The sequence below is a fragment of the Plecotus auritus genome, assembly GCF_963455305.1.
Source record: "Plecotus auritus genome assembly, chromosome: 9".
NCBI classification, from domain to species: Eukaryota; Metazoa; Chordata; class Mammalia; order Chiroptera; family Vespertilionidae; genus Plecotus; species Plecotus auritus.
The window spans coordinates 15,164,461-15,183,006 of NC_137783.1; the positions used below are offsets into that span (position 1 = coordinate 15,164,461).

General features: G+C 43.1%; 1 protein-coding gene across 4 annotated transcripts in view; it reads left to right on the plus strand.

Moving 5' to 3' along the window:
* Window positions 1-18,546, plus strand: part of SORCS1 (sortilin related VPS10 domain containing receptor 1) — a gene marked incomplete at its 3' end in the record, with an annotated part of 485,219 nt that overhangs the window by 443,511 nt on the left and 23,162 nt on the right. For all 4 annotated transcript variants that reach the window (XM_080641532.1, XM_080641530.1, XM_080641531.1 and 1 more), the window contains exons 22-23: window positions 4,256-4,368; window positions 9,034-9,165. In XM_080641532.1, the coding sequence (XP_080497658.1) occupies window positions 4,256-4,368; window positions 9,034-9,165 (245 nt within the window). The remainder of the gene's footprint in view (window positions 1-4,255; window positions 4,369-9,033; window positions 9,166-18,546) is intronic.

Sequence of the window (18,546 nt, forward strand, 5' to 3'; positions counted from 1 at the left end):
CACGTCACAAGAAAGGAATTTTCTGAGACTCGCACAGGAGAATGAGTGGCTTTTAGTTGTATGAAATTACATCCGTGAGTTTCCAAGGTCCCATTTTCCTTCGTCCAGTCAAGGAAGAAGTCCAGCTGTGTCTTTAGCAGCACTACGATTAAAACCATTGCTCAAGGTCCTGTTCCATATTTGCATAGCCCAGGCTAGCTTAGCTTATGTTCCCAGCTGCAGTCCCATCATCCCATTGCCACATGGCTATGGAGGGAACATGAGTAAATGCAAGGAAGCAGGAGCCAAGCCAGAGGAACAAGAGAGCCAAAAGAGAGTGAAATATTCTGTTGTCCAGGGGATTATGTATCCCCCAATTTTCCCAGGCTTGCAATGGCCCCTCCTCCTCTAGCCAATTATTTTTGCTTCCAGGTTAGACCAACAGGCACCTTCCCTATGTCACCCCAACTTTATTGCTCATGCATCCATTCCCTATTTGTCCAGTCCCTTCCCCCAGTGATCTGGAAAGAATGGACCGGTGGTTCTCTGGGGGGTGTAAAGTTGCAGCTTCCTGGTAAAGCTGCCCAGATGGCAATGCGTGGCCTCCCTTTTGCTTTCTTCCTATTAATAAGAACTAGCTAATTACGACGGTATAATTATTACTCTTATTTTTTTGCAGAGAGGTAAATAACTTGCCCTGTCTCGTAAGTGGTGGAACTGGGCTTCCAACACAGAACATCTATACCAAGGACTTGTGCTTCTGAGATTACCTTACTGCGCTGGCCCTCATGTCTTTTCCATCTGATGCTCTTTTTCCTCTCTCATCTTCCTGGATGGCACAGGTGTCACTAAGGGGCACTGACCCATTCTTCCCACAGATGTCCCCTTGGTTAAGAGTATCAAATATTTTCTTACTAGGACTACAGAGAGAACTTTAAACCTAACCTATGTATTCTTGGGGCTTACATGGTCCAACTAGTCATTTTGCAAATAGGAAATTGTGGCCCAGAAATGGGAATTATTGACTTAACATTATTCTGCTGTTCAGCGACAGATCCGATAATGATGGTAGTGCTAGTAATTAACATGGATGGAACCATTACCAGCATCTGTTCTAAGCACTTGATATGTATGATCTATTTTATTGAACAGCATTGAGACAGACTTATGAGATATATGCTATAATTATCTTTGTTTTACCAGTGAGAAAATATGAGGTAAGTATAGTAAACAGAGCCTAAGACTCTGAATTCAGAGGGAACATTTCTAACCACTTTCCACCTTTTTGCGACTTAGTTATTCCTCTTCCTAAAACTCCTTGAAAGGCATAATCCAAAAGAGAGTCAGTCACCCCTTCAGATGGGTTATCTTCATTGAAAAAGGTGAAGTGGTTTCCCCTCCTCTAACCAAGCCCCTGAACCATCACACTTCTTTAATTTGTTTTTAGTCAGATGAGTTGTCCAGAGTTGCATATAAATGGCTAGAGAATTTTAATGACACTTTTGACATATTAAAGGCAAATTGCAGCACAAGAAGTTAGGCAAGATTTAACTCAACCTAAACAAAAGGCCGGGAGGTGTTTAAACTCTGGGATGAGCTGGTAGAAAAGTACTAGAGGACTTTGCGGGGGGGGGGGGGGGGGGGGGCGGGTATCAATGTAATTAGGACATTAGTGTTTGCTAATTGGTGCTTAGAAAGTGAGGCTTCTGCCCCACCCCCAGTGATATGGGTCTTCTTTTCTTGATGATGATATTGCAAAGGCATGGTTCCCTGGTTCTTGAGAAAGCTATTCATGGCTTATAGAAGATTTATATCTCAAAGGGGTAGAGAAAGAATTTACAGTCGCAAGTTTTTCAAGGTAAATGCTCTTAGAAAAGGGAAGTCAGGGACCTATAGTCAGGAAGGAACCTGTATGGAATGCAGTCAAGTTGAGGGAATCATTAAGGCCATCGTGGTCACACTGAAGGAGGCATCATATTTGGGAAGTAGACAGAGGAAAGATTATCCACCCAAAGCCACATAATATACCAGAGGAAAGAAAATCTCCTTTTCATTGTTTCTTTTAATGTGCTTTAGGGCACTGGTTTACTTCTTTAATGTAACAAAGAATATGTGAATATGTAGAATTTCTCTCTCTCAGCAGCTACTATAGATATGTATGTACATGTGTATGTATATGTGTGGATGTGTATGTGCATATGTATTATTGATGTTTACCCTTCTCAGTCCTCCCATATGCATCCCCTATTTGTTGAATGAACTTAAGTAAAGTATAACATTGCTCAGCCATCCCCCTCCCTGCTGTTTAATATGCTAAGTAATTTCAGAGGGAGCTTCATCATTTTTCTCATTTGTGTCCTTTTATTAAGATAAACATCTTCCCTTTTAGATGAAGTTTCTACAGTTTGATAAGAGGTTCTGGGGAAGTGAAAATGACATAAACATGTCTTTGAAGTGAAAAGTTAGGACTCAGCAGGTGATTGTCTAGTGCTGCCATTGGCCAGGCTACTAATTAGTATGCATTTCACTGCTCTCCATCAGAACCGACATGGGGGGTATTCACATTGGTAACCAGCTCTGAAAATAGACATCTTTGGACTGCCACTAATGCACACCTTACAGTGTAGGGGTCATGAAAGCTTGTGTCCCATGAGTCTTTAGCATTGTTAGGAAATGCAAGTGGGTGTTTATGTTTCCTGAATGTGTACGCAGCAGCATTGCCCTTGTTGCTGAACCCCCAACCACAAGGAAGCGCTTAAGTCCAGAAATGTTTGTTAAATAGTAAATGTAGAAATTACAGAGAGCCTGCACTGTAATTCATGCATTTATTTATTGAACAGAAAAAAATTAATCATTAAATGACTTATAGATAGGAATTGAAAGGCCACCATGACCAGGAAACTATTTCATAGAGCCAGGAATACAATGCCCCTTTCCTCATTGAGTTTATATTCCAGTGGGAAACAGACAATAAAAACAAAATAATTTAAGTAGCAAGAAATATGAGAAAGACAAGCAGGGTCACATGATGGAGAGGGTTTGAGTTGGTGAAAGGGAGGATACCAAAGTGCTGGTGGGAGGGAGTTTTCCCAGGAGAGACTGAATGACAAGAAAGTTGAGAGTGCTAATGCCTAAAAGCATGGTGCTAATGTGGGCAGATTCAGGAACCCAGGGAAGGACAGGGGCCTGGAGTGGGGACCCTGCAAGACATGAGGCAGCAGAGAGAGTCACTGTTGGGTTGTGTGGGACGAGGGGGCTGTGGCAAGAATCTGCTAAATTGGATTCCACATGCTATGGGGAGCCACGTGCCAAATGCTGAGCTGAGTTAAGGTTCTGGGCTGTACTCTGAAACCCAGCACTATGCTGGAGCCAAGGCCACACCTTCCATGGGCAGATGCCCACCAGTGACTGAGTGAGACAGGAATACCAGGGCAGATCCATTCCTGGGGCACAGGGGACTCCTCTGGCTGACTTTGGCTGGAAGACTCCCCCACAGTCTTCCTGAACCTCCCACAGACTGCAGAGCCGTCACTTACCCTTCCTCCCCTCTCCCACTAAAGTGTCATATGTGTGCATCACAGTCTGGAGGTGCTCAAGTTCCTCTGGCTTTCTTCCCAATTTTCTCCTCATAAAATCCTCACTTCTGTAATCCCACCTACTTCCTGGAGGAGTGGGACTAACTCAGGGGCCACGGAGACAACTAAGAAAACCCTTGAACTGAGGAGCTTTAAATTCCATTACATAAATTCATGCAAATGCAAAATAGCAACAGAATGACTACAATAATAATTACAAGTATGCAATCATGTAATAATAATGAAAGTATGTGCAAAATGCAGTTGTGCCATAAAAAAGAAAATTAAAACAAGATGGGAGAGGGCACTCATTTAGTGAATGCTCTAACTTTGCATGGAAGATGGGAAACATGGACATTCTAGGCAAGGAATAGTGTGTGCAAAGGCCCAGGGTCATGAACTTGAGGTACATTCAGGGCGCTCCAGGTCATTTAATGTCACAAGTACAGAGTCTGGAACTGGGGCACAATGGACAAAGGCTTCAGAGCTAAGCAGGGACCAGGGCCTAGGGCTTTGGTCTGGAAAAAGAGGAGCTGGGAGATAACAGGGATGGGATATTGAATTTGCCTTCTATCAGGGTCTTTCTGGTGAGTGTGGAGGAAATGAACCCTCCATTAGGGCTTTGCATACAATGCAAAGTATACAGACTTCTTGGGAGAACTACTTGACTTATAGTGATCACCCTACTCTTGTGTCCCCAGAGGAATTTCGATCTCTTCGCCTGTCCTTTTCTCCAAACCTGGACGACTACAACCCAGACATCCCCGAGTGGAGGAGGGACATCAGCCGAGTCATCAAAAAGTCCCTGGTGGAAGTGAGTGCACACGGTTCCTTCTCTTGCCCATGCTGAGAAGGGACTGTCCCTGAAGTGCTTCACGGTGAGGGAATCCTTATGCAAAGCAATGACAGGGGAGATCTGGAGCCCCTGAGGGATCTGTCTGATATCTGCAGAGCTGAGCTCCGTGATTGCAGATGCATCATAGATGCTTCCGGGGGTGAAACTGTAAACAAACATGTGGCCATTAACTCTACTTAGAGAAGAGCGTGGGAGTTTGTGATATAGTCATATCGCAGAGTTCATGATGAGCCATTAGTAAGTATAAAATCAGCTTCTGGTTTTACATGTCTTAATGCTGAGAGACACAGTATGAATCCAATTAGTAAGAGCAGCCCTGGGTTCCAGCTCCACAGACAGTGAGCATAATAGCACAGTGAGCACTCGGCACATGATGATTAGTCATCCTTCTATGACCAGTTCTTCTAAAGGCATTTGTTGCCTGCAACAGCCCTCACAGGAAGGTATTATTATCCTCACTTTGCAGTTGAGCAACTGAGGTTCAGAGGGGTTAACTTGCCTAATGCCTCAAAGCTAAAACGTGATGAAGGTAGAACGTTAAATTGAAGGCTCTGAGTCCAATGTCTGGGTTGTTACCTGTGAAACACAGCTCCCTGGGGTTGCTGGGAAAATAACCATGTGATGTGTTTTATCCCTCTCTAAGCAAATGTCACTGGCATTTTGAGAAGACACCTTTTAGACACACTGCCCTGTGCGTATTCCACTTTCATGAATGATCAGAGGAGGGGGTCTACTTATGGAGCTGCTTGGATTTGTTGCACAAACCCAGAAAATCGGAGATGAGAGACTTTTTCCTAGGGTATATTCTTAGCCCCCAAAGGAAAGTCAATGTAGGTGTACATTTTTGTACATTCTCTCCTGCACCTAATACATGATAGTAAATGCCACAAAGAGATATGGGCTAAAGGCTTTCAGATAACCCTTCTCAGAAAACAGATCTTGCATCCACCCTTTTAGCAAACATCTGGCCTGTCCCATATTCATATTATTATTTTTGTTGATACTTATTTAGCACTTAAAAATATTCCAAAACTCTTCTCAGTGCCATTGCAATTTTAACACATTTAATCACTAAAAAACTAGCTTACAATGTGGATAGTATAATTATTCTCATTTTTACAGGCAAGGAAACTGAATTTAGAGATATAACTTGTCCAAGGTGACACAGTTAAAACTCAGGTTCTGGAGTCAGACCATCAAGGTTTGAGTCTTGATTTCATAGTTTCATAACCACCCACTCTGCTTCCATCCTTTGTCTTATTATATGGAGAAACAGGGGTAAGTGGAACAGTGTGATGTGGAAGGGATATCTTCAAAAACCTCTGGGTACGTGCCTTCTCAACCTTTGTCTTCAGGACTCAGCATCCATGACATTATAGGTGGCTAAACATTATGGCCACCAGAGGGTGCAGCTGCTAGACCACAGGCCCCACTGGAATAGGCCCTTCTGCCCTTGGAGCTGTTTGGCTCTGGTGTGATAACTGGTTTCCTCCTCTGCTGTTCAAGAGAGATGATTGACACCTGCCCTTCAATGAACTCACTGCCCGCCTCCTTCAGTCTTCACATTCTAGGGATCCATGTCCCTATAGACCTCTCAGGCAGCTGTTCAATGTCCCCACATGATTTATCAACCAGGCATTAAGCTCAGCAGTGACCAGTTTTTCAGGCTGATTTCTCTTCACATTTATTGTCTGGGGAGCAGATGCCCTCGGCCTCCACCTTTCCACCAGCTGTCCAGTGGGCTAGAAATGACTGCTCAAGAATATTTCTAGGCTGACGTATAGCGTAATCAGCCCAATGAAGAACAAACAGGCTCAACATCCCTCAGGACAGGCTGTAATGGATAGAGGGAATTTTGAAAACTCCCTGGTTCCCCAGTCCTAAAAGGCAACTGACCTAGCCCCTGGTGCCTAGTGCCCCACCTTGTCTTTGGCCATTTTCTTAAGTCCTAAAGTGCCACATCGCCAAGTTTACCATAATAAACCCAACAAGAGGTACAACTTGGGGACAACTTATTTGTACTTTTCTTGTTCATTGAATGACAGAATTAAGGCAGGGGAGGGTGGGAGGGAGGAGTAAGAGATCAACTAGAGGACTTGTATACATGCATATAAGCATAAACAATGGACACAGACAGTAGTGGGGGAGGTGAGGGAATGTGCTGGGGGGCAGGAGTGGGTGGGGAGAGCTCAATGGGGGAAATGTCATATGTGACACTTTCAACAATAAAGAATTTAATTTAAAAAAAATCAGTCACCATTTTCTCATCAAATGGGGTTTTTCTGTTGACATTTCACCATGGGATCTTTCACCGAAAGTCTTCATTAAGCATTTTTTAATATGATAAGGATGGTTTAGACAATCTTGAGTTAAAAATCTAGTAGGGGCATAGAACAGTATAATATTGGCTGTGATAGGAACTGCTGTGTGATCATTGTCAGGAGAAGGGAGGTGGTAGAGCACTGGTGACGAACAGAGGCTTCATGGTCAGACCAAAGTTCCAGACTAATCATTACCACTCACTACCTAGGTGGCCTTGAACCATTGTTTCACTTTCCTCCATCTGCCATCTGTTCTGTGACAGAAATAGAGATGCATTGGCCAGATCCCCATTCGGGGAAAGACAGTTGTCTTAACTGCTAGGAGTGCTGTGGTAGAGGGTTCACCTGCCTTGCTCCAAGTCATCTCAGTGCTCACATCCAGTGACTGATGCAGTTAGAGAAGGGCCTGGCTTACCCTCACACACACCTGAAGCACCATCCTCGCTCCCTGTAAGGAGATCTCCCAAGGTTGCGATTGGCCTTCATCACAGTTCAACTTCTCCCTCTGCTCATTCTTGCTTCCTTCTCTTCACTCCCATAGCTGTTGATCCCAAGAGCACCCTTAATAAACACCCCAAATGCTAAACTCAAGTCAGCTTCCTGAGGACCCCAACCTGTGATATGTCTTTACCAACAAAGAAGGGCATAATGATAATTGTATCAAAGAGTTGTCATGGAAGGTTGCATTACAAAATTTAAGTTGCTTAGCACAGTGCTAGACACATGGGAAGGACCCAATAAGTGGGATGTCTTACAACTTTGAAAAAGGTATAAATCAAGGTGGAGTTCAGAAACAAACAAAAAAAGTAACCTAATTTGGAAATCTTGAAATATATATAGAAGCAAGCAGACTTTAAAAAGAAAACTCATGAAGGAGAGTAGGGTTTCAGCAGCCAATGTAGAGAAAAGACATTCCCAGGAAGCTGGAACACACAGAAACATTTTCAGAAGAAGGCTGTAATTCTGAGAAATTGTATGTGATTCCATTTGGCTGGAGCATAAGATGACTGTGAGAGTTGTGGCTAATTTCATTGGAAAGGAAGGGAAGGACCATTTTGGAGACGACTTTGAATGTATATTCAGTCCAGTTGGTAGTGGGAATTACTGCAATAATTTTAGACAAACATAGTCTGAGTTGGACTGAAGGAAACTAAAGCTGGAAGTAGTAGCCAAGCTCCTGGAAATGGGGAGATTATTGTAAAATTTGAGGGAGGGAAGAGAGTATGTAAATGCTGAATTGGGATATTAGCAGCAGGTATTTAAATGGGAGGGGACCAGTAGGGTCATTGCTGTGGAGGTTGACTTGTCAAGATCTCTCAGACTGAATAGATAATACATGGGAGGGGAGTGTAATGTCAAAAGCGAATGGAAGGCTTCGAGCCAGGGTGTCTGAGAAAGGACCGCCCTGAGTCATCCACATGTAGAATTGATATTTTACGGCTGAAAATGAGAAGGTCTTTTTTTGACGTGTTTGTCGGAAGTCCTAATAAAACAATGGTGTTCTGACTGACTGAGGAAGAGTATGGCTAGGGTTGGAGCTATCGATTCTAGGACCATCTGGAGAGTAGATTCAGGGGAAACTCTGGGATATAAGCACAAAAGAGATCAGATGAACTAAGAGGAAGTCCTTGAGTAGTAACTATAATTTTAACAGGATTCAGCATGGGAAAGGGAAGGGCTCAGCGTGCTTCATGAAACGGGTTGGTCCTCGGGTTCTTCTGATGTGGAGAAGTCAGCAGGTGCCTGAGAATGTGATATGAGGGAGTTATATTAGGTTGAGTCATTCAACCAGATGTGACTGGTCCATTTGAAGAAGTAACTCTAGTGCTACCAGGAAGGAGGAGGTTTGGTTAAAAAGGGTTAAGGCGTGAGGGGCAGATGATAACGTTTAGTAAGTAAGGGCCTTCTCCTGGCAAGGTCCACTCACTGGAGATGCCCTGTAAGAAGAAGAGCTAACATTTGAGTCCCCAGGCATGACTACAGATGCTTTAGGTGCAACTTACTTAATTCTCAAAACCACCCTCCATAAGCACTGCCGGTCTCCCCACTTTTTACTTGAGATAATGGAGGTACAGAGGAGATAAAGTGTTTAAGGTTTCACAGGGATGGAGCTGAGATCAAACCTCACACAGTCTGACTCTGAGCCAGCACTTGCAGCCCAGTGCTGGCTCTCACATCCTTTCCTACAAGGTGCACCCAGGACCCCACTTGCACACCTCACCCACACCCCCTGCTGGATGCTTGGTCCCTTCTCATCATCTTTCCTGCAGGACTTACATGCTCCTTTGTGTCTCCCCCTCAGGCCACTGGGGTTCCGAGCCCCCACATCCTGGTGGCGGTGCTCCCTGGTTTACCCACGGCTGCTGAGCTCTTTGTCCTGCCATATCAGGATCCAACAGGAGAGAACAAAAGGTCAGCTGAGGATCTGGAGCAGGTGAGTCCCCCAGGTGACATTTCAGCTTTCCCCAAAGGCCTGCACCACACTCCTCCTAGTGTCTAACCACCCGCACAGCAGCTCTCAGGGATCTGGGCTTGAGAGCGAGAGCACCAACTATTTGTGGAGCCATAGACTTTCTGGTCTTCCATTTCTTTTTTCTTTTTTAAATATATATTTTATTGATTTTTTACAGGGAGAAAGGGAGAGTGATAGAGAGTTAGAAACATCGATGAGAGAGAAACATCGATCAGCTGCCTCCTGCACACCCCCTACTGGGGATGTGCCCACAACCAAGGTACATGCCCTTTACCAGAATTGAACCTGGGACCCTTCAGTCCGCAGGCTGACGCTCTATCCACTGAGCCAAACTAGTCAGGGCTTCCATTTCTTTTTCATAACCTGTTGATCCTAGCTACAGCTTCACAAAAAAAACAATGCACAAGTGTTTGTTGTACTCCGTGGCTCAGTTACTCAGAGTATATCCACACTGGAATGCTCTACAGCATTTACAGTGAACTAGATAAGTCTATGCACATTGACATGACAAACTGTCCAAGATGTTAAGTAAGAAAAAGGCAAGTGGCTGAACAAAATGCAGAGGTTGAACCTATTTATACTTTACTTTACTTATTCTCATCACCAGAGTATCATGAGAATTAAATGACTTCATATGCATGATATCTATATATATAAAAACCCAGCGACCAGAACGGCGGAACAACCAGAACGACTGGAACAACTGGTGGCTATGATGCGCACTGTGGCAGCCAACCAGCCTGATCTGGGCCCTGATCAGCCACCCCCCTCCCCTGGCTGGCCTCACCCCCGATCAGCCCCCTACACCCAGATTGGTGGTGGGGCCAGCCGGCCAACTGCCTGCAGCCCCTCCCCACCACTGGCCGGGCCCAATGGGCCCCCATCAGGGCAGGCTGGCTGGACCCCACCCATGCACAAATTTGTGCACTAGGCCTCTAGTTGTTTATAAAAGGTACACATTTTGTACAGATCATGAATCCTCTTTATCACACTATGTTAAGGTGATGGTGATGACCTAATGTGTGCTGATAACAAATGAGTAATATCAGCTCCAGACAATCTCCACTGAATATTTGGGGTTCACTTCCTCCTCATGTCCACCACCTCTGGAATATTAATGTATCTCTGTGTGTTTCTCTCTCTCCTACCTGTCCCCTTTAATTCCTCCCGCCCCTCCTTTTAGCTTCAAGTCTCTCCAATCTCTGTAGTGGATATTATTATGATGTTGCTGTTATTTTTCTTGTTCTTTTTCTCTGCCCATTGAGTTAAAATGATCAGTCTTGGTTACTCTGTTAGAAACTATATGACTTCAGTTTCTTAATTCTTTCCGGCCAATAGATTAGAGATAGGATTTCTCTGGGGCACTCGGTAAATATTGGCTTTTTCCCCTCTAGTACTTGGAGCTTTTCCATTTATTTAGAATGAACTCATAATCAAGTCCTATGATCACTAGTCTTCCAAGATGCGTGGAGAACCCCCTAGAACAGCCTGACTAAAAACAACCCCAAATTACAGCATAGCCTACCTCCTAGCACACACCCTTCTTTTCCCTGCTACCTTGTCACCTGGCAGAAGGCTCACCTCTGTCATTTTCTCCAAGTGCAAGTAATAAACACAGCTGTTGTGGAAAGCCCTGCTGACCCCAACTTCCCAGTGAACTGCAATGGAAGCGGGGGCAGCAGGTAACCTATCAGATTTGCATCTGACCTTGCTCAGCACCACCACTCAGCATCCCATCACATTCTACAAATTATTACCTGCACCTGCAATTTAATTGGAGAAAAAGAATGGATTATTTCTTATTATAGCACTGCAAATGAGAACCTAGCGGGAAAGGAGATCTGAGGCCTTTAGGTCCTCCTCTTACTGATTGTCCATGAAGTCCAGATCATTATCTTTGCAAGTATGGGATAGTCCAGGTTTAGAGCCAGCAAATTCCCTAGCACCACATCACCTGTGCATTTCTTTTTCTCATTCTTTCCATTTTTCTCTGAAAGTATAATTTATTCTAGATGTTTCCTTGGGGGGAACATGTAGAAAGAAGAGGGGTAAGTTCTGTGAAACTTCCTCTGTTTGTGTAAGATTGTATCTTGCTTTGACTGTCTGTTTTCTCTGGAAACTTGTTTCTCTGTCTTGTCTGAGTGCCACCTACAAAGGCATTCTCAGAAAGCTGGGGGATGGTCCCCAGGTAGCCGGGGACCAGTATTAATAAAACATTAATCAGAGACCTGATGGCAGCTGTCGTCTTTGAAGGCGGTGTGACTTAGCATTTGGCACATATATAGGGAGTGCAACTGTTTTATTAGAAAGAGCACAGGTTTGGAGAAATGTAAACCAGGTTTCTAGTTTCAGCTCTGATATTCATTGCTTCTGTTTTATAGATGAAGAAAATGGGACCAGAAAAGTTCAATAATTCAGCCAAAGAAACATCCATCTCAGAGGATGTTTGAGATATCATTAAAGAAATGATATCGCAAGGTACTTGTCCTATAGTGGATGTCCAGTATTGCTAAATGGATGGTGGTTAGGTTTATGAGGAGAAAATATAGAAAGTGTAAAAATAATTTAAGACTACTTGATACAGTCAGGGCATGTATTGGAAGAAAGAGGATGGTGGGAGTAAGGGGGAAAAGATTAATGAAAGAAATTACATGAGAGAACAAGGTCAGTAAGAAACAGAAAGAACATGTATGAATGACTATCCTGGAGTGAGGATGACACATCTAAGTCATCATGCAGATTTATAGCATTAAAGGAAAACAAAGTACCAAGCCAGAGATTGTAACTCTGTTTAAGGAATTTGCCAGTGTTTCAGCCTCATTCGGGGCTCAAACTAAACTAAATACAGCAACCAAACAAATGCCAAAATAAGCACATGAGATCAGTTACTTAGTTGGGGAGAATAGTGGTATCCTGATGAAAGGGGCAGTAATGAGATCAACATCTAAAACTGGGCCAGGTGTCAAGCACCTGTGAAACATGGGCTGCCCATCAGAAACCTGGAGTTTTCCTCCAAAGAGGGGTCCTGTGACCCTTCTCTCTGACTCAGTGGCTTTAAAATGAAGGAATTCAGGCCCCAAGGTGGAGGTGTGACTTGCCTGAGGTGAAACAACTCTTATATTTCTGTTTCTGCAACTGAGTCTCCAGTCTAGTGCTCTCCTACTCCCCACATCCCATGCTACAGACTTGGATTTGGATACCACTGTACTTCCGTGGACCCAGAAATACCAAGGCTGATGATGCACTATACTAGGAAATGAATGAGATATGTTTTGCATTTGTGTGTGTGTGTTTCTGAATGCAATTAACAGCTATCCAATTCAAACACAATGAAGGGAAAAAGTGAAGTTATGAGCTTATTTAGTTGAGAAATCTGAGGCTATAGTTCAGGCATGGGTGAATTCTGGGTCACTCAGAAGTGTCATCAAATTACTCCTCTTTCTTCCCCTCTCCCATTTTTCTATCCCTGTTCTTTGCTGCCACATGGGAAGTCTGCCTAAGAATGAAGCTAACACTTAGGAAAGCAAGAGTGGCCACAGGCACTCCCAGCTACTATTGAGTCAGCTGTTAATCCCATTCAGTGCCACCTGATTGCATCATGAAAGCCCAGGTTGACAATTCCCACTGGCCTGATTTGGGTGAAGTGGGCATCTCTTAACTCGCCCAATGGGCAGAGGGATAGAGTGTGTCAACTCTGATGGGTTATACCCTCCCTGGATCAGGGATGTAGGTAGAGGGGGCTCCTAAGTCAAGGACTAAGATAATAAAGGACTTGGTTCTTTAAAGAAAAGCATAGTAAGAAGGAAGGAACACTGGGCAGGCCAAATCAACTGACTCCCTCTGCAGTAAATTATACAGGAATTTTAAATGAATTCAAAGCCAAACCAAACAAAAGGATCCCCTGCCCCCCATTTGAAGGCAGTACTCTGAATCCCAGATGGAACTTGGGAAGGACTGACCTTATCCCTCCTCTTAATGCCCTGGCCCCTTTCTTGTAAAGATACAGCATAGGACCCCCCAGCAGGGGAAGAAGTGGGACCCCAGCCAGGTGGACCCTGGAGACTGTAAGGATAAGGCCCCAGCAAAGGGCTCCTGCCTCTCCTCCTTTAGCTTCCTCTAACAGCATTCTTGGGGGAGAGGAATGATGGCTTAGACTGAGCTATCTTTTCTGTGAAATAAATTGAAAATCCCCTCACAGTGAGAAGTACTTGACCTTGTTATCAAGTAATGTGGGCTGGGTTAATCAAGTGACCTCTGTCTGGGAGGGTTCCACCAGCCTTGATTTCAGATTTCCAGTGAGTGAGGAGAAGCTGGCTTGCCCTTTGCTGGCCTCATCAGGGACAGCACATTCTGCTACCCTGAGGCCAGCTGTTCAGATGTAGAGCAATCCTTCCCCTCCATGGCTTCTCTCTGAATCACCAGAGGTAAGCAGATTTCTGTCTGGCTTCCCTGGAGGGTGGAAAGAGCATCCTGCTCTATCAAGGTTGTTTGGGGTGCTTTGCTGGAGAGATAGGGAGCCTACTGGTGCTTTCGTAGAATCTGTAAAGGGCATGAAAACACTTAAAAGGAAGAAAACGACTATGGGGAAAATGTCAACCACCAGCAATGTATTCGCTCCTCGGTTATTTGTGTTCTCATGTACACTTGACCACAGATGCAGAGTCTGAGATTCAGGGAAAAGAAAGGTGCTTCTGAAAATGCAACAGTCTATTGGCAGCACTTTAAGGAAGTAAACATTTACTCTGAAACATAATTCATAAACTCAGACTATTTTTCATATGCCCACAGAGTCTACTTTGTCTGGATTTATTAATGTGGGCAGTTGAACCATAGAAATGCTCTGGGGTTCACAAGGAAGATCATTAAAGCAAGAAACTATAACTAAAAGTAGAGTAGGTAAGAGTTGACCAAAAAGTAACATGGCAAAAGGAGACCGAGCTTAGAGCTGGTTCTGAGGGATAGGAGAGGAGGAAGTGTGTATGACTGATCTATTTCTTCCTTATATCACCCAGGAAACTTCTTGGGCACTTTCATCACACTGATTATTTTGGGCTAAGAAAGAATGGAAATAGATGAGCTAGTGTTAACTAGAATTAGTATTTGGCTGCATTGCTTTCCCCACTAATTGTATAAGTTGGGGAAGATCTTCCTCTGTTGAATCTAAAAGAAAGATTCTTCAATTGCTAGTTGAAGGGACCTTAATAATGTAACAGAATCAAGACTGATTGAGTAGGTCAGCTCCAAGGTCATTTCAGGCAAGTCTGTCTTTAAATATGGCACCAGGATGCTATTTAGTAGGGTTTCCATTCCTTCTACCAACTTCAGAGATAAGCACTAGTATTTTAGCCCAATGTAGCTTTGCCATTGGTAAGTCTGCCAAAGCCCCTTATGAATCTATAGTTTCACATTTACCACTTCTTTGCATTACATGTTTTATAAATTTATCAACTGCTTTGTTGTCCTTCTACTTCCCTTTTTTCATGTTTCAGTGTTTGACACTACAATTCTAATAGTCTGAGTCTGTGTTTGCCCCCAATTTGTTTTATTAAGAATGGTTTAGATGTTGAATGTGTTCTTTGTGCAGTGACTGTAACCATTATTGACTACATATTTCCAGCTCACTGACTTCTGGGTACAAGGTAGGGTTGTTCCCATAATTCTCTTCCGTGGGCCGACCCATGTGACTAATTCTGGCCAATGACTTGGGAGCAGAAGTGAGATGCATCACTTCCAAGTTGCAGTATCCAAATGCCATCAGCAAACTCCTTTGCCCTCCTAGGGTGCTGTAAGTGCAGCACTGAGGGCGCTGCTTCACCAGCCTGTATCCCTGGGTGATTGAAATGAGCATAGCACCACTGCCGACCTGCAATTTGAGCAAGAAAGGCACCTACAGTGCTTCAGGCCCTCGAGATTTTAACATAGTGACTTCAGCCTCACCTAGCTTGCTGTCATTGCTACACTTAAATTTCATACTTTGTGAAGAAGATAGGTGTTTTCCCTTTAGCAGGCCCCTCACCCTGCATCCTCTTGAAGGTAGCTTTTTAAGTATTTTCTTGAATCCCCACTGTCTTCTGAAGAGGTACTTTGGGTGAAGTGTGAGTTATATGTGACTCACAGGCCTATTCTACCACTTGGCAGATGCCAAGGATAATAAGTTATTTATTTGGTCATGATTATTTAGCTGAAGGAGAACAGAAAATGGACTGTGTAGGTCAGCAGCAGAGGGAGGGGTGACAGAACAAATGATAAATGAGATTTGCTACGACAGTACACTATCACTGGACAGAAAATAAAAGTAAATTTAACTTGCTTCAGCCGGTCCAATCTCCCAGCAAGCACACATTATTTCACTTGATTATCATGCAAGATTTTGTCCTTCTCACCACACTTTTCAATAGATTCCAGTTTATGCTACTCCTTTCATAGCCGAAGGCTCTTCCCAAGGCATATTATATTAACTGCTAAACAGACTGTGGCCATTCTGAGGATAAGGTTAGGAGCTGCTTATTCCTGTAGCTCATGCTGGTCAGCTGATGTGGGACTGGAGTTACAAGCTGTGTGCTTCACTGGTGAATAAGAGATGGTGGAGTAATTAATGAAATATGTCTGTAAAACCTCCTAAGCCTGCCCAGCTCCTCCTCTTTCCAAATATCTTTTGCTCTTTTTCTTCCTCAGTTGGTTAAAGGAAAATGTTTCTGATGAAAATGCCCAGGGACTAAGAGTCATACAATATCGCAGTCTAGACTCAACTCTTCAAATATTAACTGGGTAAACTGAGGTTTATCCTGTAAGGTCCATGTTCCTTCCCAAGCAGATACCAGCACTAACACCTGAAAGATTCGGAGTTAGAAAAAAAATAAAAATATGCAATTATACCAATATAAATTGTGCAATGCATAGATAATATACTTAAAACATATACATGACCATTGACATGATGAAAACAATAGAGGACAAACACTTCTGTAAGTGCCCTGGAAAACGTTTAAAATATTGTTAACAGTTTGACAGTCATTTATTTGAGTAGAGAAGTACATGGTTCTTATTTAAATGATTCTTGTATGAAAGGTGAATTTTATTTAGTTTTATCTCCGTGTGTAATTTCTTTCCCGCAAATGATGTGTTCTTCATTGCATGTCCTTTGATACAAGGTAAATACATGAAACATACCTTTTGCTGTTGGATGATTTTTTTCATAGCCTGCTTAATTTGGTCAATGACACAGATAAAGCCAATGAAACAATGTTATAAATGAAAACAAATAAAAATCTGGGAAGTTTGTCATACTCATAAGGGACTATCTAGAAGTATGATATTCTGATGAACTCTATTTTCTTGTTTAGTTGTTTATATTTCTCACTTGAGGCAAAAAAACATTCTCAGGGATAAGAAATCTGTATCACTTCACCTGGTTGAAAAAGAAGTCTTTCTCTGGCAAATACATATTCCCTTTTGTCCACATGATGGACTCCACAACACAGAGCAATTCCTTAATTACTTCTAACAAGTCTTTCCTATTTGAGTTAAAACATTTTCCTATAAATATAAGTGTGCACATATACACATCTACATAACATGTAGATAAACATATATATTTTATACATACATGATTATATATTTCATATATATTTACACATTTCTGTATGTGTACATGTGTTTATTCCATAACCAAAATGTTTATAATTGACCTCCACTGAAAAACCAGGGTCAAATCCCTATAAAGACCTTACAAATTGTATGAGAAGAACAAGGTAGAGTGGGAACTGGGTGTTGCAACATATAGAGAACCTGGAGAAAAAACATTCTTCAGTCTGTGTTAGAAACCCACTCTTTGTGTAAACCCGGAGCATAATGAAAGATACCCAGTGCCCAGGGAAAAGAATAGCCTAATATAGAGAACAAAGCTGTTTTCGATATAATTGCATGATGAACTTGTTTTTCTGCATGGTTAGCCAAATGGAAACGTTAGAGAGGCTGAGCTTGCACGGATCCCAGGTGCTCAGCCACAGGTCACTGACAGTCCCCCAGCAAAGAAGTTCATCCGCAGGGCAGTCCGCTCTGTTACCAAGCAGAGGTTTCCGGAAGGGACTCGCAGCTTCAAAACAAAGCCACCTGACCCTGCTTACCTGCTGAAAGAATCAAATGTGCCATTTCTGTGACTCAGTGGATTAAATGAAATTCTACAAATATAAAAGGAAACACATATAATAATTTAGCAGAATAATGATCAGGAAGCATCTAATTAGACTTAAAAGTAAAATAAATAAATACTAAATTGATGATTAGAATATTAAAAATAAGGCGAGAAAAATAATAGGAGTGAGCCCTTGCTGGTGTGGCTCAGTTGGTTAGAATTCCTCCCATGTACCAAAGAATTGTGGGTTCCATTGCTGGTCAGGGCACATACCCAGGTTTCAGGTTCAATACCCAGTCAGGGTGCATGCAGGAGGCAAATGATCCGTGTTTCTCTCTCACATCCATGATATTCTCTCTCTCTCTCTCTCTCTCTCTCTCTCTCTCTCTCTCTTCCCTTGTTCGCTCACTCTCGCAGGAATGAAAGCACATCCTTGCATTAGGATTTAAATAAAAATTACATATATAAAAGCCTAAGTGACTAGCCAACCGACCGGCCAACTGGCTGGTAGCTATGATGTTCACTGACCACCAGGGGGCATATGCTCAATGCAAAGGCATGGAAACATGGAACAGACTGATGAATCTCAGGGGAAGAGGGGAGGAGGGAGGGGAGAAAGAGATTAACCAAAGATCTTATATGCATACTGGGGTCTCTCGGCCTGGCCTATAGGGATCAGGCTGAAACCAGCTCTCCAACATCCCCCAAGGGGTTCCCAAATTGCAAGAGGTCACAGACCAGGCCAAGGGACCCCCCTGGTACACGATTCCCTGCACTAGGCCTCTAGAAATAGTAATAATAGTAGTGTGGTGATAACTTTTCAGAATTTGCTCAAAAATATAAGCAAAACCAAGCAAATGGAGCTTGGTTTTCTACTTTAAACAACTGAACAGAGTTTTACTTTGACTTTAAAACCTTACCTTAACTCCTACTACCCAAATAAAGCTATCTGCCCCATGTTGGGGTTAGATATTCTGTGACCCAGAATTCCCTGCATCTGTCTAGTACATGTGTCAGCCCAAGTAGCCGGTCAGTTGATGCCCTACACCTGAAACAAGGGTCAGCCAATTCGTTACTTAAGTTGTGGTTGCACTTTGTTTCAACCTTATAATGTATTATTTTAGAAGAACTACATTTGCCATTCAATAAATATTCATAAAGTAGCCTTTCTGTGAAAGCCACAGGGCATGGGTTGGGGAAGGGGTGGG